Genomic DNA, 23098 nt, shown 5'->3' with positions numbered 1-23098 from the left:
AATCTGGGATTAACACACTACTACATATAAAATAGATAAACAACAAGGATCTACTGTATAGCACAAGGAACTATATTCAGTATCTTGTAATAACCTATATTGAAAACAATTTAAAAAAGAGTAAGAATATACACACATATATATAACTGAATCACTTTGCTGTATACTTGAAACTAACACTAAATTATAAATCAACTATACTTCAATTAAATAAAAAAAGGCACAACCAAAACCATTCTGTTATTTGGGAACTACTAATAAGAAATCAGAGTTATAAAACTATGCCTTTTAATAGCACAATTTAAAAACAATTAATTATTTACTCAAGGATAAATGTGTCTATATGTGGATATGGCAGTCTTTGAAGTATCTATAGTAAGCCAAAGAAAAAAGAAAAAAAAAAAAAAGAAAAAAAAAAAAAAAGGAAAAAACCCCATAAAGTTATAAAGAACATTGTGATAAGTTCCTTAGGAGTCTAACATTTTTATGTTCCTTATAGATTTGTCCACTAACATATCCACTAACACATAATCTTCAACAACAAATTATAATTATACAAAATGCTGACATAGAATTATTGTCATCAAAATACACCAAGCAGGATTAAAGGAAGTTTAAATGACTTTGAAATATTCACACTGAAGGACTAGGTCAAATATTTTTTTCTTTGTGCTGAAGTTAATCAGAAATTTCACATCTTTATTTTTTAAGGATTAACTTTAAATACAAGAATGTCTGAATAATCACTATCACACAAATAGTTTAGCACCAATTTACACCCTGCATTTCCACATTAAATATGTATCTTTTACTAAATATCCTCATGTTTAATTTGCTGGGCTGATAACAGAGTGAACATTTAATGAACGATCCCCATGTTCCATACACTGTACAAGTTGCACAACTTGTTAAGCTCAATAGCATAGAGACACAGAAAGAGTCCTTACCTATTCTTAATTCTAAGATACTCTTATTTAATAAAACCAGAGTGTATGATGTAGGTACTCATCATTTTTACAGGTGAGAAAAACTGAAGAAAAGTTTGTCACCTGCCCAAGGTCCTGGAGCTAGTAAGTGACAGAATTAGGATTCAGATTTAAACCTATCAGACTTCAAAGCCCTTAAATCTTTTTCAATAAAAATTATATCTATTAATTTTCATAAGCTTAAAGAATTCACTTAATTAGATTTAATTTCAAATAGCTTAATAATTACATTTTTAAACAATGACTTCTAAATAAAGAAGCATTCACTTAATGGGAAAATGGCTATCATCAACTGTATTTTATATACCTCTCACAAAGAAAATGATATGAAGAAATAACTAGGGTTTTTATAACTTTTTCTGTTAAAAATTTTTTTTTAAGAAATTCAAGTTCTCAAGTAATTGGAATAAAGTTACTACATCTTACCTTCGAGGAGGAATGTTAACATCTGCCAGTGTATACAGAGGTGTTAGGCTTGACACAAGATAATGTAGTTGAGGAAAGGGAACTAAATTCATACTGATTTCATTAAGGTCCATATTAAGGGAGCCTTCAAATCTTGCAGAGCTAAAAAATTAACAGTAAGTATTTACATTCAATATAACGTATATGTGCAGTCAAACTGTAATAATCCTACCTAATAAAACTGAAAAAAAATTTTAAATAAAAAATTAACATTAATGCATGAAAATATTTACTTTCACGTAGCTTGATTTAGTCAGCAGGCATTTTCTTACACCCTTTCATACACTGTACTTCAGCAGAGAATATATGCTTTTTCTTTTTCCATTTTAGTAAAATTTAGTATTATGAACATCATGTATAATTAAATATAACCACAACATCTATAGCAATTCTTATTTTTGGATTATCTGATGTGTAACCAAACACTCTTTTATAGTTCCTCATTATAGATATAAAAATATCTTACTTAAAACAGACTTTAGATTGAATTAAACACATTTAGGTCAATACTTACTTAATTATTCTATAAACTTTACTAAATACCCCCAGGGTTTGCTTAAATGCTCTATAATTTGGAATATATTAATGCCAAAGCAATCTTTTAGATCAAAGTAAAATAAATATTTTGGACGAGCTAATTTAAAAGGATAAGATATTCCACAGCAAAAAAAAAAAGTTTACTTTTGTATCACCAAGTGTTTCTTAAGTGTAAAACCTTTTACTATTTAACACCTATTAATATTCTACGGAATGTACCTGGGAAAATGCTGCTTTGGAGTTAGAGAAAATAAATTCTGGTCTATCACTCCAAGATCTGAAAACACTAGACAAAGTTTCTACATCTTAGAATAACTAAAAAATGCTACCGCAAAACATCAAAAAAGCACAGTGAAGTTTCTTAGACTCTCCTTGGGCACACTGTCAGTAGGATTACCTTGTTAGGTTGAGCAGCAAATTTGCCACAATGTTGTTCATTTTATCAAAGGGCTTCTCCTGTCTCTTTTTAGAAGTCCCAGCACTTGAAGTAACCAGACTCTTTGGCTTTATAACTGTACCCAATTTTCCAGAATTCATCATGAGTTCAATTTTGCTAATGATGTCAAATAAAGACTTTTAAGGGAAAAATATTGGGAGAGAGGCTATTAAGAAGAGCAAGTATATATTACTCTAAAGAAAGCCAAAAAGAGAAAGAAAAATACCACATATCATTCATACATGGAATCTAAAAAACGAAGACAAATGAACTTATCTACAAAACAGAAACAGACTCACAGACATAGTAAACAAACTTACAGTTATCAGGGGGAAAAGGTGTGGGAAGGGATAAATTGGGAGTTTGAGATTTGCAAATATTAACTACTATATATAAAATAAACAACAAGTTTCTCCTGCATAGCACAGGGAACTATATTCAATATCTTGTAGTAACCTATAATGAAAAAGAATATGAAAAAGAATATATGTATGTATATGTATGATTGAAACATTATACTGTACAACAGAAATTGACACACTGTAAATTGACTATATGTCAATATAAATAAATAAATAAATAAAATATGCATAGAAAAGTGAAAAAAAAAAAAAAAAAGAGCAACATAGATGGCATTCTACCTGGAAGGAAAGAAGAGAAAAAAGAATAAACTTATTTTTTCTCTTAGATGGGAAGACTAAAAAGAGAATGTTTCATACAAACACATAAGTATAACACAGGATTGAATGTATACACAATATGTCCATAATTTACAACGCTATTTCTTACTTGGTTGTCAATGGGCAACACACAGTCGGCATGCTCATTGAGTTCCTTCATTGCCAAGATGCTATTATAAGGTGAGGTAATGACATCATCCTCACCAGAAGGATAAATTGAAGTCACGAATCTGTATACTTCTGGGAACTCATCCTCAAGCACCTTTAAAAGAAATGTGCCAAGTCCAGATCCTGTTCCTGAAGATTAAGATTTTAAAAAGAAAATAGCGTAAGTAGTTCAGAATTGTGAGGAGCTTTGAATTTTATGTTTTTAAGGGTAGAAACATGTATTTATTAAAGACTTACAATTCTCAACTTATTCCTGTGATTACATATTAACTAACCCAATTTCAGATAAAGAAATGAAGACAACATGGGTAGTGAGGCTTAAGGTCCTGAATTCACTCTCTGGTTTTGACTGTGATAACAGAAAGCCTTCCTGTAATTCACTCTTTTTCACATTTAAGTTATATCTCTATGATGCCAAAAGAACTGACTACTGAGTAAAAAATTCAACTAAGACACTATTTAGTTTACACTTAAGTAGCTTAAAAAAACAATCTTGACACCTCTGGTGCAGCACATATACAATATTAATGATGAACACTATCGTGGCATTAAACAACTTAAATACTGAGTTAAAATTGTTTAAAGTTAAGCATGACCAACTTGAATTTACAAAATTTTCAAATAGGAAACTTTTTTACTACCTATTTAAAGGCAAAAACTCTAGGAACTCCTTTCAGATAACTTTCTGTTACAGATCTATATTTACATAAATTCAGAAATTTTTAAGAACTTAAAAAGAGAAAACTGGAATTCTCTACCTTGGTGCTTTTCAAACTATGGTCTGTGAACCATTAGTGAGCTATGAAACTAATTTATACAGTTAGGATCAGTATTTTCTTTTCTTAAATGGAACAGTAGAAATATCAATGTGCTACATATAGTGTGGGTAAGTAACCTTTTGTTTTAGTTTGTGTATGTTTGGGTGCTGGGTTGTGATGTAAAATGTATTTCTTGCTGTTCTGATTAACAAAAAGTTTAAAAGTCAATGCTCTAACCCATCTGGATAAATATTAAGAGGCTATGATGTTATTTGACACAACATTGTAAAATGACTATAACTCAATAAAAACAAATGTTAAAAAAAAAGAGGTTATGATGTTAAAAATATTAGATCAAAGTAATGGAGATGTTTTTCATTAATCTTTACTGAGAAGGACTTTTTAAGTATTATTAAAAAAAGAGAGCTCTTATAGAAAAGACAGTTTTGATTCCACTAAAAATAAACAAAACTTTTCTCCCTCTATATAAACCTATAAACAAAATAAAAAGGCAAACTACAAAAAAAATCTTCAAAACATATGATGGAGAACTAAATTTTTTTAACAAATAAGGTCACCAATCAACAATCAAGACATATGAACAATGCTCAGAAAAATGGGCACAATGTAAATTTTAACTCATAATAAATCAAATGGCAAATAGATGTGAAGATGATCAACCTTTCTTCTCGTTAAAAAATGTAAATTAAAACATAATTTTGAACATAATAGATAGATTTACGTCTCATAATACTCAATGTTGGTGACAGTGTATGGAAATAAACTCTTATAAATTGTTGCTAGTAATATGGATTGGTGCAATAATGCAGAAAAGGTTATTTAGTAGTATCTACCAAAATTTTAAATGTACATATTCTTTGGTTCCATGTTCCTCTCTTGTAATATTACCTACAGCTTCAGTGGCACCAACAAACAGAGATGTATGTACCAGATGTTTACGGGGGTTGTATGTAATAACTAAACATGATAATCAACTTGACATCCATCAATGAGGGACTGACTTTAAAAATTATTATATATTCACACAATTTGGTTCTATGAGACAGAGGTGATATTGAAAGACATTCAGTAAGGATAAACAGTGAAAACACTACAGAGTAATATGTATTGCATGATCTTGTTTACGTAAACACACACACACATACTTTTAATAAGCATAAAATATCTGGAAAGATAGACACTGATAAACTTGATTATCTCTAAGGAGATTAGGGATTAGATGTGGGAAAGGATTTACTTTTTAACCTTCAACATTATTTAAATTATTTTTTGCTATGTTCAGTGAATTATGAATAAAGCATAATCTTCTGAGATTTTGAATAATAGAGAGATTAAAAAAGGCACCATAATGAACTATAAATCAAATTAAAAAAAAAGTACTCAAATTTGCAGGTTACTTACACTAGTACAAAGAAAGTTGTTTCTTAATTTAATGATTATGATGGTTGTTCTAAAGGCATGATTACACAGCAACTATAACTTTTAATTTTAAAATGCTATCATACTGAATAATAGGTATGTATAAAAAAGTCAACTGTATATAACCTGAATATAAAATCTTAATCTCAGCCTAGAGAAAAAAGAAGCATTGCAAATTCTTATTTTAAAATTGGCTAATCCTCTTTTGAAATTAGCAAATTATGATCTGCTTCTACTTCATGGAACAGGGGAGCAAAATACTTCACTTGCAAGGTACAGGCTCCCCTGAGAGAGAAAGCAATGCTGATCATTTATTCTCGGTCAAGGTGATCAATTATCATATAAGGAATGATTCATAGGAGTTGACAAACAGGATTTCTTTTACTTATTTCTCTTATTGGACACAAGAAAAGTTTGAATGTGGTTAAAGAGAGGGTACTGATATTCTTTTGCAAGTGTATCTATGAACATGAGAGAAAAATTTAGTTCTAGTTAGGATAAGGAACTGCACGAGCAAGCTCTTAGGAAAAAGTCAGCATCCCCCCAAAGCTCAAGTACACTGAACTCTACCTTCTATTAAAGGTAGAAGAAAAAAATTTTCAGATTCAGTTCTATTGACTCTTTAAAAGGGCTCGAATTTTTAAACAATGGCTATAGTGATACAATCTGAAAAACATGTAAGATAAAAAGCTGTAATATACATATATCATACATTCATAAACACACACATTTAATTCTTAATAGTTCTATCTTCATTAAGCAAAAGTCTGAAAATAAGACTTATGTTGGCAAAATGAATTCCCACTTGCACTTTTATACTGTTATAGGCAAATGAATGAATAACTTTACCTCCTCCCATGGAATGTATTATAAAAAAACACTGCAAACAGTCACAATGTTCTGCTGACTTTCTGAGTTTCTCTAAAATCTGTTCCTGATAAAGACTGCCAAACACTTTGTGACCCACAGCCCTGAAAAAAAGAATATAGGTTAAAAAAAAAAAGTCCTTGCATTTATAATTTCAAGATTTTATTATTTCTGATCTACATGAAAAGATTATAGAAAAACTTGAAAAAGTAATTTTAGTATATTTAAATTCTATCTTTGTTTAATATCAGTAAATCATATTACGATATCTCAAAGATACAAGGTACACAATTTTTATATATATATATATATATATATATATATATAAAATCTTCAAATATCCTGAAAAGATATTCATTATCAATGGATATCAAACAACAGTTTTCAAAATTTATCTTCTCTTAAGGTATAATTACAACAAAACAAGATTAGTTATATAGTTCTTTGTCATTTCCACTTAAAGTAAACTCTGATTGCAGTGAATGTTGTTTTAAAAAGCAGAATATGGTCAAGACATAGAGACGTTAAAAATAAATTTTAAACTAATCTATTTTGGTTTAAAATATAAGAAAAAATGTTGACCACATCGTGTTATTACTCAATGAAATGGCACACGGAAGGAAACTGGTATTCATAAGGCTCTGCTAGCCTTTGGTTGCCTAATTTGCAAGGATCATTATGATTAATTAAAAAGAATGATCTTCACAAAACACGCAGTCAGGTATATAACTCACAAGTTACATGATAACTAGGGAAAAGACTACTGGGTGGTCGGGTGGACTCAGTGACAGGTTCTCCCCAAATGAGTCTCCCAGAACACAAGACTCAAATTCATGCTTCAGTAAAATTACACATCATTACACATTATGAACCTGACTTCAAATAGTTAAAATAATGAATATTAGATTTGCAAGCAACAAGGAGCTACTTTATTTTTAAAAAACAGCAAAACTAGTCTCAATGTAAATTTTTAAATGATCATTGTTGGGGCTTTTCTCCCATTAAGGAGAAGAGACTATTATATATTTAAGGGCCACATACAGCCTCTGACTGAGCTTGAATGCTGGGACACTGGCCTGTCTTGCATATCTGTATCATTTCTATTAAATCTGACCAATGGGAGAACTTGACAGATCAAATACTATAGGTAAGAGAACAGTTTATAGAAACACAACTTTCGTCACTATTTAGCATTATACCAAGAATTAATTTACAAGACATTTAGTAAGTCAATTTTACATGATTTATCTTGTTCTTAAAAGAAAAAAAAAAGAAAGAAAGAACTAGGATACAGATGGCTTCTAAGCATTTTGAAACACCACTATTTATCAAGAAAAAGATGATGGGCTAAAAGGCCGAAAGTTAGGTATGCCAAGTCTCATCTTGCTTTCATGTCAGCAGGACCCATTAGAATGAAGGAAAGCTTCCTCATTTTTTTCAGGTGACATTTAATTTTTACATTTAGCATATTCTCACCAATTATTCCCTGAGCCAGAAATATCAGTGATGAGCTGCTTGCTATCAAATACATCTCTCAATGGTCCCTGCAGAATTTCATTTACTACCCCTTCTTCCATGTCAATCAAGACAGCCTAAGAGAAATAAAATTTAATTAGCATATTTTACTTTAGTCACTTTGTAAAAAAAATTCGAGTTAATGGTTGTACATTTCTCTTATAGTTTAATTTTAATCAAATCTTCAAATCCTTATGTAGAATCTGTTATAAAAATTAAAAAATAATTTCACTCTGCTCGAAAGGTGGAATCCAATGAAAAGGTGGATTCTAAACTCTTATCCTACTCCAAAATACCAAGTGGGGGAAAAAAGGAACTGAATAATTCTCTCTACTGATTTTCTAATAGTTATTTAATTCATGTGCCTATGTGACTGTAAATCTCTTGAGAACAACATCTCCGAAATAAGAAGGTAACCTCAGCCAGAAAAATTCTCAATAAATGTAGGGTGCATTAATGCATTTGCTCACCAGAAACAACCATACTGCTCTTTATGAATCACAGCCCCAAACTGTCCAATTCAAATCAGTAACTATTATATGCAAAGCCAAGACACTGGATAGATGTCAAAGATGACAACAGGGTCCCTCTCTCCGCAAGTAACTCACAAATTCACTAAATACTACAAACGTATTGACATGGGAGATAACCTCTATTACTAAGAAGAAATTGAGACTATAAAACAAAATTAACTATGGAAAGAAAAACAGAAAAGACTGGAGGGAAATACAGAAAAATGGAAGTAGAGATAGGCTGGCAGTAGGATTACAAATCCTCCACACCCACTGTTTTGTACTTTACTTCCCACATTTTCTACAGTGGGGAAGAAGACTGAAAGAGTAAATAGAGTTAAATAAATAAAAAAGCAAAGCTGAAAAAAATAATCTGAAATAATATTAGGGTATACTATAAAGCTAAGTCTTTGGTTCAGTGTCACAGAGAAAGTGCTTGCTTTATGAGTTTTTTTCAGTTCTTGTGGGCACATAACATTAAGCACTTACTACATACCACTGTTCTAAGTACTTTATATGTATCATCCCATTTAATCCTCATGACCCTATGCACAGGTACTGTAATTATCCTCACTTTACACATGAGGAAACTGAGGCCCAGAAAAGTTAAATAACTTGGCAGTGATCACCCAGCTAGGAAGTGATGGAGCTGATTCAAACCTGGCTAGCTTGGCTGCAGAAGCATGACTCTTACTATTTTATCTATGCTAAGACTATGCTGTACTATTTTATCAAAGGGAGACAGTCAAGTTTGACATTTGTCCAGTACTGACTACAGTGGAGTTACAATTTATGCCCATTTAAACTCTATGAATTAAATTTGTATAATTAACTATGCTACTGTGAGCTGGCAATGAAAATATTACACAGTATTTTAGAAATATATTTCTAATTGTATGATACTGTATCTATCACATAGTATATGATAGTGGTATATTAGAAAATCTATAAAATTATGTTTTATAAATGTGCTCCTTTATATACAGCAATCAATATACATACACAGGACTATATATGGTTATTTACTGGCAATTTTAGGGATTTTCAAGGATATTTTTGATAATATGCAACTTTTACATTTAATGCTGACTTTAATACCTAATCAAATACGTAAGAGGGACTTCACTGTATGGGCAAATTACAGTACTCCAAGTTGTATAAGATTACAAAAAAGAAAAAAATTATCTTATTCTGGCCTTGTTCTAAAACAGATTTACTGAGATGATTTGTGGAAGATTAAACACATTTAAGCCATACCCTCAATTACCATGTAATCAAAAAGAGAGAATGTAGAATACAAACTGACATCCAAGTACCTCCTGAAGTCAGTTTTGAGGGAATCATCACAGTCATAGCCACTTAGCATTAAACCCTGACATAGTACATCACTCTTCCAACCTTAGTCACATCAGGGCTTTGATTTGTTTTTCCTTTGGAAATTAATTACAATTAGAAGGAATTATTCTGGAAACTGAGGCTCAGAGGACACAGATGTGACTCATCAAGGGCCACACAACCAACAACTGGGAAATAACCAGGGAAGGGGATTCACCAGGGCCCCATTATCATGCTATTTCCAGGAAGCACCAGGAACTGTGTCTCCATTCACACCCAAACATCCAAACATACTCTTAGGAAGATAACTCCTTTTTTAAAAAAAAAAAAAAAAAGGAATTATTCTGGATTCCTCACTTAGCCATCCAAGGTCTAGAGTCACAACTGTTCCAAGATTTGATGCTTATTACTTTCTTCCAGAGCCACCTGGTGATAGCTTTTCAGGCCTTTGAGCTTTCCTTTAATTGTAATGAAGAATTTACAAAGTTCTGAGTGTTTGCTTGTTAACCTAAGATCCTGAACACAGTGGAGGACTCAACCACCAGGTTATCTTTTGAAGCCCAGACTCTACAGTGATCATTACATGATACTAAGACTTGTAAGGGGAGATGGAAGAGTACCTTCTAGGAAAAAAGTCAAAGGCTATAGAACATGCTGACTTACTCTTTCCTAACGGGGTTTCCTCCATTTCCCAACTTGCTCACTGATATGGCGATGGGAGAGAGCCCAAACTGGGAGTGGTCTAGGAAACGTCAACATTTCTTTTTCTCCGAGTAAGACTTGGATTGGGATGTCAGCACTAAGGCATGGACCACACCAAGTGTTAATCAATTATCCTAACAAATTACAAGCACCTGCCTTAAATTCTAAGTCTCTGCCCTAAATTTTGTTTTCGAAGAACATCAGCGATCACAGATACAAGGACATGGTTCCCAGGTATAACACTTGCTCTCCACTCCTGATCCTTTATTGTCTCAATGATTTCCATAGCATCTAAACTGACTTTCTTTTTTGTCACAGTCAAACATTAGGATCAACAACTGCAAAAAGCAGTATATTGTAGACAAACAATCAGAGAAGAGTTGTTGGAATGAGATTAAGACTAAATATGGGCTATTGACTAGAAGTACTTCGGGAGGTCTTATGTGGTTACAGTATTTAGTCACTGTAATGTGGCTAAATCCATGCTTTGCATTGGGAGTAGTAACTCTGGTGCAAATAAATCTCATTATCTTCGAATGAAAATTAATCTCCATTAGTATGTATTTTAGCCTTAGAGTTACAAAAGCTCCTTTTGTTATTATTTATCTAGGCATATATTTCCCCTGAAACATTTAGAAAAATGGTCAAGATGCAATATTTTTACATTAAGCACAAAATTTCCTTGCTAAAGTTTCATGTAGACACAAATGTCTGCTTAATTACATTTATATTAAATGCATCTTAGTAAATGTTTTTTTTAAATTTGAGAAATTCAATTAAAATTTTATTCTTCATGATAGTTACAGAAGTATAGTTATTTTAAAAACACATGTAATATAAGAATCCAAGTGTATATATCTTACTCGTGCTTTCAAAGAACAAATTTTCCCCTTGGAAATACTGCCACCATCACCAACCACTCTAAAAGATAAAAGATGAGAAAAGGTCATAAGATCTTCCATGGCTAACGGTGCTATCAGATAATAAAGGTAATTTCCATTTATATAATAAAGCTACTTATAGGCCAGGTGAGGCAGACACAAAAGGCAACAAAGGAGCCATTCTTAATCTCCTTCTCCCTTGCCCACCTCCCTTTAGGCTGAAAAAGTGAGCTACTTGTTTCCCTGGCTTCCTTTGTAATTAGGGCTGGCCATGTAATCCAGTTCTGGGTACCCGAGATACAAGGGAGGTATTCTGAGAAGCTTTCTGATAAAAAGGACCAGATGTAGTTTATGCCAATTCTTCCTTTTTCCTAACTTAAACATAACTATGGATGTGATTCCTGGCAGTGGAGGCTGTCATTTTATAGTTATAAAGGAAAAAACATGAGGACAAAAGCCAACACATACAACAGTAATGACAGTATCCTGGTCTTTAGGGTACTTCTTCAAACACAGAACATCTGATCTTCAGATTTCTCTTAATGTGACATAACTGGATGCATCTATTGTTTAAGCCATCATTAGTGAGGTTTCCTGCTGTAGCCAAACACACATCAACTGATAAGCCAGTTATATACTGTTCAGTATCCAAGGCTGTTCCTAGTATTTCATGTTGCACATTAAGTTACCAAAGTAACTAATAGTGTACCACACTATTGTACCACACATAGTGTACAAATCAATATAGTTTACAAGAAGACAGAATATATGAAGTGGAGCTGAACTGAGCACAGATGATGCTATAGGTCAGGGGGTTGATAAACTTCAATCCTCAGGCCAAATCTAACCAGCTGTTGGTGAAAATAAGTTTTATTGGGACAAAGCCACACCCATTTGTTTATGTACTATCTATAGCTGCATTCATACTACAATGGCAGGCTCAAGTAGACGTGACATGAACTTTCTGGTCTGTAAAACCTAAAATATTTACCACCTGGTCCTTTTAGGAAAGGTTTGCCCATCCCTGGTATAGGTAAACTTTTATCATGCTATAAAAACATATGATAATTTCCTCAAATAAAGAAGTATACACAAATACGTGGTCTTATTTTTGAAAAAGAATTTTTGTGGTAACTTGTGGAACAGATGCTCTATATGTTGATAGTACGTGGAAAGAAGAGCAAGATGCCAAGCCCCTTCTCCCCTTCTTCTCAAACTTGAGTGGGAAAATAAGAATGCTCTCAGGTTAAATTATAAAACAAACCAAGCAGATGAGAGTATTGTTATGCAAAACCACCTTATTAAGAGAGAATGGCTTCCAGGCTGAATCTCAACTATGGAATACTCAATGAAAAAGAGTATTATAATATTGCTGAGGGAATTGGTATACAAATTTAGTTAGAAGGGATGCACCTAAAAGGAAGTATTGCAAAGGTCAATTTGAGTGTCTTCATAGCATTTAGGGGAGAAGACGTTCTAGTCTACAAACAATAGGTAATCTAGCCTATATGACAACTCTCTCCATATAATAAAGATAAACACCAGTCATAAAGGTAATACACCTAACCTCCCTTGGTTTGATAACATGGTTACCAACCAACCTTCTATTACTTAACTTTTCTGATAGATTTCCTACAGAAGAGAATGTGCTCTTGAAGGAATATGAGTATCTATCTTTTTGAGTTACAGTTCCTCCTGTCTATGACCACATTGACTTTCTGCTTTTTGATCTCCCATCTCTGAGTTTGGTTTATTTGCCTGTACTGGAGAGACACCATTCTCAAGGTATCAACAAGTTTTCTGAGTCTGCAAGTCTGAGGGTCAGACTCCAGAATTCAACAAGGAAGTGGGGCCTAATTAGGCTTCCCTAGGAGATAACTGCCTCAACCAACTAATTCAAACTAGAACTGAAATTTTTATTAAATTAGATTAAAGCTGGATATAAAGTATACATTTTTCAGTTCAAGCTCACCAAGTTTGTTTTTATTAAGTATTTTGAAAATACATGAACTTCATGATTCAACATTAAAAGCTTAAGACCATACCCCTGAATGTTAAATTACTCTTTTAGATAAAAGATACATACTTATGTATACACTTTATTAAATAAACAAAAGTAATCTGACATCTGCTTTGCTCCTTTTCAGCACATTCTATTTGTAGAGCAAATATTCCTGATCACAAATATCACAAAAATTAAACAATATATTTCTTTTTCCAAAGTTAGTCACTACTGAATGCATTAACAAGATGCCCTTAGGAACATTTTCAGCATTCCTTTTAGTGAAACTTTATTTCAAGGTCAAGTTATAAGAAGGTACACTAAAGGTTCATTTTGTTCCTTAATATGGCTTTAAAAGGAAACCTGTAGTCCTGCTCTGCCAAATGATATGAGAATATTAATGACAAGAGAATGAGAATATGCTATCAATAATGAGAAACAATAAAAAGCCAGACAACTTCTTTACAGTTATCAACTACTTTTACTGTCCTTTGCTTTGAAGAATTCTCTCCCAAACTGCTGACATGAAATCATTATACTATGTGATAGACTTTAACCCCATCTTACCTGGTATCCACATTTCTAAAGAAGCTGCTTATTGCCTCATCATAAATTCCTTTCTAAAAAGAAAAAACGTATTTATTAGCATTTGATTATATTTTTCCTCTTTCCCAAATGAAGTCCTTTCAATTTAATAATCCCACAATACTTTAATAGCTGGTGTAATGCTACAATAAGAAAAATAAAATTATCATAAAGTGCTTGGGCTGATTCTTCCAATCTAAAGAGCAAAGACCGTGCGATTTATGGGTTAAGTTCAGCTGAGGGTACTGGAAAAAGGAGTCTCCACAGGGCTGTAAAACAGGTGCCTCAAATGAGAGCTTTCCCTGGATTCCTGGCGATCACTTAAAAAGCTGGTTAAATTAAGGAATATAATACAATACACGTTACCTATTTTACGAAGTGCTTTCACTTATTCTATCTCATTGCTCTTCACAAATACCCTGATGAAGATGAAACCCTGAGAATCAGAGCACATTAAGCCTAACCGGCCAGTGTTTGGACTATTGTGTGTCCAACGCCAACGTATGTTTAAAAACCAGTTTGTTCTTTACCGAGACCTCATACAACTTATATTGGCCAAATAAAAGCTCAAACAGAGCAATTTTTGCTTATTTGTTGGAAGAGCCTCGGTGACAGACGGGGGGGGGAGCTCCCGCGCGGCAGGGCGGGTACCTGGTTGACGGCGGCGTGCTCCCTCAGCGCCAGGTCCCAGAAGCAGCAGCCGATCTGGTTTCCGCACTGGCCGACTGCGCTCAGGAAGGAAAGAGAACAGACGTTAGGCGGCAAAAGGGGCCGCTTGGCGGCGACAGGCTCCCCATCCGTCCAAAGCAGCTTACCCTGTACCACCACCGACTGGGTCATGCCGCTGGGCGGCCTTCCCGCTGCACCCGGGAGCCCGCGCCGGCCTTCGTATTCCCCGCCCACCACGGCGCTCTCCGAGGGGGCGGGGCGGCCGTAAGTCACGCTGCTGCCGCCAGTTGCTGCCGTCGCTCCGCTCTTCTCTACGTTCAGGCTAAGATTTTCCGTCAGAAGACCGCGCAAGTGCACTTGTGTTTCGCCGTTACCATAGCGACTGGGCCTCCGGCCCTCAGATCCCCGGTGCCTTGTGAACATCTTTGAGCATCGGCAGCTCCGGAGGCCGGGGTAACTGGCGGTTAATTAGAGTTTAGAGTGGGATTTTAAAACGTGTGTCTTTAAAGCTATTTATGAGTTATCAGAGGTTTAGTCTTCGTTTACCGTCTCAATACCCAGGGCGGTGGGCCAAATTCCGTTTATTCAGATGCCTCGGGACGTTGAATAGTATATCTATAAAGCAAGCCCTTTGTTCTTTGTGTCGATGAGCACAAAGAAACCCCAGATAAATAGACGTGTCAGGGTACAACCGAAACTAGGTGGTTATACACATTGACAAAAATGGCGCCTCAGAGACCCAACCCGTGTGTGTTGAAGCTGTATGCTCCCAACAGTAACTTCTAGGACCTACGGGGGATTCAGAAGAAATTAAGACATAGATCCAGCTTCAAGAAGCTTGCAATCTAATTGAAGATACACACAAAATAGTAAAAAAAAAAAAAAAAAAAAAAAAAAAAAAGTTGTGACTTACAGTATTGTGTGGCAATGACTATAAGTGTAATAGGATTCAGGGCACGAGGAGATATATGAGTAAATAGAAGTCTGAAGGAAGAGATGAAATGAGAGCTAGGCATTTAATTTATGTATAGTGCTTAGGGGGGACAAGAAGGAGGAGACTGAAAAATCAAGCATTGCCGAAAATGACCAACTTCTAAAATTGTCGAACATTGAAAAATACTGTAAAGTATTAGGCCAGATTTCAATTAAGAACTCAAGCACTTCTTTAATGAAATGAATATTTTCCACAAAAATTCTGAGAGACTACAAAAATCCTAGGAAGCCTTACACACACACACACACACACACACACACATATTAAATTGTATGTGCAATTAATATGTGGTAAAAGGGACTGTAATATTACATTGCTTGGAGCATCTTATTCCCCTACCAAAACAGTTAAGAGTTGTTACTATATTTCTCTGATAGCTGGTAAGTTTGAAGCTGCAGTGAGTGGTTTATGATGCTGAAGCTTTCCCACATTTTCATTTGGATGTTTTTTTACCTTAGTACTTATATCTCTGATGATTAATAGGCAACTTTTAATCAACTTTTTTTTTTTGCATTTGCAGAATTTTACTCAACTCCTTATTGATGAGCATGGAGTCAGTGGTGGAGGTGCAGCCAGACACTCCCAATACTTCACTTCAGGTCTTGACATTGGAGTCTCAAAGTTTGGGGCTTCTAAAATTTGCAAAGCTTGGTCCAGTTTGTAGGTAGTGATGTGAGTAGGTCTGTGTCAGTGAGCTATGGTGCCAGCTCATCTGGTATTCTGGCCTCTGCAGAACTCCACCCTTCATGCAGTAGTTAGGTCCCAGTCATCATTCCCCAGAGATTATACCCAGAAACAAATTAGAAAGTCCTGACAAGTCTCTTTAATAACTTCAGTCTGGAGAGAATCAGACTGAGAGGCCGTGCTGCTTCAGAGTCAATGTAGAATCTTACCTACCAGCCTCAGCAGGACCTCAGTAAAGCAGAAAAACTTTTTAGAGTTATATTTCCCAGGAGTCCAGCTTAAGTCATAAATCTGAGCATATCCTGAAACTGAATATACTCCTAATCAGATAGATTAAAAATATTCAACCAGCTCTCAGAACAGCAAGCAGAACTCAGGCTAGCCTGGAAGTCTACACACAGCTCTAGTGGAATTCTTTCTAATATACCACCTACAATTTAATGTAGAACACTTCACCCCACCATAGCAAAACACATTATTTTTAAGAGTACATATAGCACTTACCAAGATAGTCTATATTCTGTCCATAAACAGGTCTCAATAAATTTAAAAGAATGAAAATCATACAAAGAATGTTTGCTGATAAACCATGGAAGCTAAGAAATCTACAAGAGAGATAGCTAGCATATTCTTAAATATCTGAAAACAAAATATAGTTCTAAACAATCCATAGGTCAAAGAAGAAACCAAAAGGGAAAATTTTAACTGCAGGAAATGAAAATACAGAATTTCAAAAGCTGTGGAATGAAGCTAAAGTAGGGCTTTGGATGGGGGTAAATGGCTCAGTGGTAGAGCACGTGCTTAGCATACACAAGGTCCTGGGTTATACCCCCAGTACCTCTATTAAAAACAAACAAACTAACAAACCCCACAAAATAGTGCTTTGATGGAAATTTATTGAATTAAATGGCTTATGTTAAGAAGATAGGTCTTTTACAATGTTGTCAGAATTATAAGCATTTAATTCTATAAATTTCCATCAAAGCACTACTTTTTGTTTGTTTTTTTTAAATGGAGATATGGGGGATAGAACCCAGGACCTGGTTGTACTTCAATAAAAATATTTTTTTAAAAAAGAAGATAGATCTTAAATCAATGACATTGGAGTCTCAAAGTTTGGGGCTTCCATTTTAAGAAACTAGACAAAAGCAAATTAAACACAAAGTAAACAGAAAAAAAGGAAATATAAAAAATTAAGTTGAAGTCAAATAAATAGAAAATTAATAGAGAAAAATCTGTGTAACCTAGATATGTTTCCTGGGAGATGGAAATTCTTTTGTGAGCTCCCTTGCTCATAAAGTCTAAAACCTTTAACTTGGGTTCATGGTCCTGCATGATTTGCCACTACTTATTCTCTCTAATTTGGTTTCTTTTTTATTTTCTCTGCAAAGGTTATGCTGGCCTTTCAGATCTTCTGTTGTCCTTTCTACTGGCACATGACCTTTGCAGATGCTGTTTCCTCTTTTTTCCCCCTTCCCAATTGTCTCAGTGTCAGCTTCCCAGCCACTTCCATCCAATTAATGCCTAATTGTGCTTTAGATTTAGTTCTAGTCTAGGACATATCCTACCCTAATCTGTAAACTCCACTGGGACTGACACTATTTGTTTTCTCAATATTTTATCTTCAACATTCAACACATGCCTGGCTCATGGTAGGTTATCAGCAAATATTTGTTGTATGAGTGGAGTAATTCTAATAATGGATCTATTTCCTTAGGATATTACCATTTCAGACATTACTCTTTTTCTGCATCTCATGACTCAATATCCTAAATATTGAAAGATCTTTACTCTTGGACTATGAGAATTGAGAATGTGTTCAGAGATATCACCCTTTTTTAAAAAAAAACATTTATATTTCATTTATTCATTTCTTTGTGAAGATTTGGTGGAGAGTCAAGTTCATTTTATCTTCTAATGTGTATTTTCTGATGCTGGAAAATTTCATCATTAAAGGCTACTCTTTGGTTTCTTTCATTGTATCATCCATACTAAAGAAGAAACTTGGCACAATTTGTGCCAGATAAACTAGTTTAAAATGATGGTAAATTAGACGAATTTAAGAATATTTCACATGTGAATACTTTTTACTTTGTAGTTTAAAAATAGTATATCAGTGACTAGAAGTTAAATCAATGCCTCAACACTCTGACTTCAAGAGTCACCCAAAAAAGATAAGAGAACTTGTGCTGACTGAATTTGTGTATCTCAGACATTGGCTTTAGATTTTTTTATTCCTCAATACAACTCTGTGATGGAATTAATACCATTTTATAGATATGCTTTTAGTGATTTGCTCAAAATCTCAGAGTTAACATGGTGTTAAAATTTCAGCCTAATTCTGTTGCCACAATCCATCGTTTTTCCACTGCCCCCTCCACAAAAAATTTAAACTAAGGATCAAATGTTTAGGTCCTCATGATGTATTAGCTAATAATGGCTAGCAATTATTTCAGTTTTTCTGACTATGACACAGTCAGTTAAATGGCTTCTCTAAGCTAAAGTTGTGATCAACTATTCACAGACAGCACCCTAGTAAGAAAGAGAAGATAGAGTTAAGATTTTGTGTAACGTCAACTTAATTTCGTAAAATGCCAATTTCCTATTACATAAAACGTATGAAAACAGAACAGTGGGAACTTAGCATAAAATGTAGGTAGTAAAAAAGATTTTCACTAAATGTGAAAAATGCTCACTAGCATTTAATAGTTCAGTCATCAGCTGTGAAAACTGAAAAAAAGTTGATTAACTGAAGAGTAATGTTCTGATTTAAGAGTTAAACTGAAGTATTAACATTCAGTGAGGTAAGCTGTTGATACAGAAATTGGGAGAGAGAAGGCAGTCCAGAAGATAAGTTTCAGCTTGTTACTAGGACTGCTAATTGAGACATTTTATTCTCTAGCAGGTAAGAAACTATGTGAAAGAATCTCTGATGTCATAATTTCTGGGTATCACTGGGATATTTGATCATCATTCCTTTGGTGAAGATATTATGAGCAGAGGAGAACCTCAGGGTTCAGAGAACAGGACAGAGAGGACAGGACAAGATGTATTCTTCCTTTCTGAATTGTCAGTATTCTTGTCATTTGGGAATCTCAAGGCTTTTTTGAGGAAACAAGAAAGAAGAGGTAGTCCAGGTATTAGAGCAGAGAGTCCTACACAGGAGAACTATAGAGAAATTGCAGAGGTGCAGTTTGAGGCCTTTGGAGTGGGATGAGGACATAGGTAGATTGGACTCATTTGGGTTATTAGTTAAGGGAAAGTCTGGAAGACAAAGATAAAGAGGAAAATAGGATGTAAAGTGAGAAGAATCTTGTGATTTTGTGCAGATTGATTTGACTGCAGGTCTAGAATGGATATAAATTCATTCATAGGTTAAAATATCTGGTATTGTTGGAAAATAAGGCAATGACAACAAGAATAAAACCTTCACATAAAGTTTAGAGACAATTTTTAGCTATGTTTAACTTGTTGCTGGAGCAATGAAGTGTGATATTTTATTTGTTAGCAGATAGGAAACTGTGAAAGAATCTTCTGATGTCACAATTTCTGGGTGTCACTGGAACATTTTATCATCATTCCTTTGGCAATTCCAGCCTTCCCTGGAAGGTTAGTAGAAGCAATTGATTTATTCACCTCTACAGGAATCAAGTCTATGGTAAGTCTATGTATCCTTGATCAAGTTAGCTGAACTTAATACTTACATATGAGAGATAGTTATACTAAACTATAGATTTTACTATGGTTTTACTAACTTGTTATTGAGCTTAACACTTTTTCCCCTGATAATTGACACACAGTCTATAAAAACCATTATATAATACTCAAATTCCCAAACTTTAATAATTTAGTTTTATTACCACAGTAAACATTTACCAGGCATAGAATACTGCACTAGATGTAAGAAACAGTTATCAGACATTTTTCATTTTTCCTGTCCTTTGCTGAAGACATGTAAACTTATACAAGATAGAGCTATTAATTACCCACTGTGTCCTAGGTGCTGTTCTGGGTATTAAGGAGTCAATCAATGGTGTCAAAGACAGGCATAGAATGGGAGTAGGGGCCAGTGATTAAACAAAAACATTTACAAAAAATTAGACCAGTGTTTCTCAACAGGGGGAGATTTTTCTCCTGTTTTCTACCAGGGGATGTTTGGCAGTGTCTGGAGACATTTTTGACTGTCACTGTTATTGGGGTGTTATTGGCATATGGTGAGTGGAGGTCTTGGATGCTGCAAAACATCCTACAATGCACAGGACAGCCTTCTCCCTCCTAAACAAAAAATCTATTTGACCTTAAATGTCAATAGTGTCACAGTTGAGAAATCCTGAATTAGAGTGATGAGACCTGTTACAAAGCAGAAATAAAGAGTGCTAAGAAAACATATAATGGAGAGGTTATAAAAGGTTTCTCTGAGAAAGTGAAATTTAAATTCAGATTTAATGAATGAGTTGGCCCTAAGAAGTAAAGGGTGGGAGTGGTGGGTGGGGAAGTGTTCCATGCAGAGGCAACAATAGGCAGTCAGGAGCTTATTTTGTGCAGTTGTGTGTGTGTGTATGTGTGCTTATGTATGTGTATGTATATCACATGTATCATACTTATACATACATTACATTATTTAGGTATATATATTTAATGATGCTCAGTACCATCTACTGAGTAATATTAGTTAATAATATTGAGCATTTATTATGTATTAGGCACTGCATTTTACATGTATTACCTTATTTAATTCTGATTATTACCCTGGAGGTAGATACTATTATTAAGCTCAGTTTATCCTTGAGAAGTGAACTTGGTTAAGTACCTTACCTAAGATTGCCTAGTTCGGAAGAGCCAGAACCAGGATTTGAATCCAGGTCAATCCAGCTCTCCCAAGGCACTTTCTTAACAAATACACTGTGAATGTAGAGAGGTAGGGACAAAGAAATGATCACCAGGAACAGAAGGATTAGTTGTAGATATCAGGCAGATGTGAAACTCCTGTACTTCAAAGGAAGAGAGGGGTTTAAACAGGTAGGGAGGCAGTGGGGGCTCAAACCTGTCAAGTGCCATAACCATTTAAAGACAGTTTTTTTTCCACATAAAAGAAATGGACTACAGTTATGTTAACCATAGGGCACAATTTACTTTTATCATCTAGTGGCTATTTTGTATTTGCTGCAAGACTTAAAATTGCATGGAAGGGAGAGTTATATTATAAAATATGCGTACACTTTTATAGTCATTTTCAGAATGTTTCTTTATATCTGTATCAAAATTCATATGAAAAATTCCACAGAACTGTTTGAAAACAACTCACCCCCCTCTCCATTATTTTAACTTTCTAATTTAGGTTTTCAGTGAATTATGCCTTTTCGGTTTGGGACCCAGCAAAGGAAATTTCCAGTGGAAGGGGGAGATTCTTCAGTTGGGCTGGAATCTGGGCTGAGCTCCAGTGCTGCCTGTAACGGGAAAGAATTGCCACCAACCAGGTAAAAAGTCTTCTTGTCCTGACGACTGAGGAAACACGTAATGGCTCTCATCAATACAAGCTTTAGCTGATGTTCAGTTAATAAGAAAAAAGTCCAGGAACATTGCTGTTATTAAATTAGTATTAACAGATTCTAGGTTTTCTTAGTACAGAGTTTAAGTCTGAATGATAGGCCAAATTTTGGGGGTAAATTTTTAGCTAGATTTTTGTTGTTGTCGTTAATTATATAACATCCAATTAAACAAGCAAATCTTTAGTGCTGTTTTGTGCAGGGCACTGTGCTAGGCATAAGGCTACATACATGAAGACAGCCCAGACCGCAGATTTAGTGCCGCTTTGGCTTTGACTTGACTTTTGGCAGAAAGAAAGTGATACAGAGATGAAGAGTCTACAAAACAAAATTATTTTTACAAAATTGAAGAAAACCATAATAAATAAGATTTGTTCCACTTTTTTGCTGTTTACCATGGCAAAACATCAAATACTGCATTGTTTGATTTCTCATGGCTTGGAAATTTTTACAACACAGATTTAAGCTTAATAGGTAGGTACTTTAAAAATCAGTTTTTTAAAGATGAAGTAGGCTACTTTGGGAAGTTCTGAGCACTAGTCTTTAGAAATGTTTAAGGTTGGGTTATTATTTTGTGGGGATGTTGGGAGGAAAATTTACGCACTAGGTGTATTTTTTTAGGCTAGGTGTCATTTAACGCTCTTTTAATCCTGAGATTCCATTAACATTTGCATAGTATATAGAACAGTATGTTCAGTTTTGTATTTCTCCCCAAATACTAGTTTTTAAGTTACTCAACTGGAGTGATTTTAAGGTGCACATATGTATGAGTTGCTGTAGTATTATCACTTACGTTTGCAACTATGCACTCTGCCCCTCTTTTTGCCATTTAGCAATCACTGCATACCTTTCAAAATGAACATCTGGAGGTTTATCTTTATATTTATGCATTTTCTGTGATTAAATGTGTAACAACAGCATTTAACAAAAATTTCTTTGCAACATAGTATAAAAAGCCTGCCTCATCAGTGCCACTGTGTTATAATTATTTTGTGACATTCAGAGATTTCAAAATGACTTAAAACAGCTGAATATGCACTCAAACTTTGGTGCTCTGAAGAAAATTTCCTTTTTAGTATCTAACTACATGTCATTTGCTCTTTTATTCAGGCAACTCCGAAGATGCCCTGGAAGTCATTGCCTGACAATAACTGATGTTCCCATCACTGTCTATGCAACAATGCGAAAGCCACCTGCACAAAGCAGCAAGGAAGTGCATCCTAAATAGCATCATTAAGTCTTTTGTAGAGGTTTGACTAGGTCAAGGGTAATGGGCCAGTATCATCTTATGATCTGCTAAACAAATAAAAGTGGTGGCACCTTTGGATGATGACAA

The 23098-nt window shown here is 34.4% G+C and overlaps 2 protein-coding genes across 6 annotated transcripts in view; one reads left to right on the top strand and one right to left on the bottom strand.

Annotated features, from left to right (window-relative positions):
* The window catches only part of TUBE1 (tubulin epsilon 1), a 21014-nt gene extending 6053 nt beyond the window's left edge, over positions 1-14961 (bottom strand). Inside the window, exons 1-9 of one of the 2 annotated variants that reach the window (XM_010965437.3) lie at positions 14685-14961; positions 14521-14594; positions 13852-13904; positions 11265-11322; positions 7814-7929; positions 6320-6441; positions 3214-3401; positions 2386-2561; positions 1413-1553 (exon numbers count right to left, since the gene is read on the bottom strand). In XM_010965437.3, the coding sequence (XP_010963739.2) occupies positions 1413-1553; positions 2386-2561; positions 3214-3401; positions 6320-6441; positions 7814-7929; positions 11265-11322; positions 13852-13904; positions 14521-14594; positions 14685-14961 (1205 nt within the window). The remainder of the gene's footprint in view (positions 1-1412; positions 1554-2385; positions 2562-3213; positions 3402-6319; positions 6442-7813; positions 7930-11264; positions 11323-13851; positions 13905-14520; positions 14595-14684) is intronic. The other variant, XM_045524532.2, reaches the window with a different exon arrangement.
* Positions 14853-23098, top strand: FAM229B (family with sequence similarity 229 member B). 4 transcript variants are annotated; one of them, XM_045524538.2, is made up of 5 exons: positions 14853-14991; positions 16053-16131; positions 19728-19825; positions 21555-21693; positions 22873-23098. In XM_045524538.2, the coding sequence occupies exons 4-5, from the start codon at positions 21569-21571 to the stop codon at positions 22988-22990; spliced, it is 243 nt and encodes an 80-aa protein (XP_045380494.1). In that variant the 5' UTR covers positions 14853-14991; positions 16053-16131; positions 19728-19825; positions 21555-21568; the 3' UTR covers positions 22991-23098. The 4 variants fall into 4 exon arrangements, with proteins under 4 accessions (XP_045380494.1, XP_045380493.1, XP_045380495.1 ...); XM_045524537.2 differs by having other exon boundaries at positions 19728-19874; XM_045524539.2 differs by having other exon boundaries at positions 19725-19825.

This window comes from Camelus bactrianus, chromosome 8 (genome assembly GCF_048773025.1).
Source record: "Camelus bactrianus isolate YW-2024 breed Bactrian camel chromosome 8, ASM4877302v1, whole genome shotgun sequence".
NCBI lineage: Eukaryota > Metazoa > Chordata > Mammalia > Artiodactyla > Camelidae > Camelus > Camelus bactrianus.
This window is presented reverse-complemented; position numbering and strand designations above follow the sequence as displayed.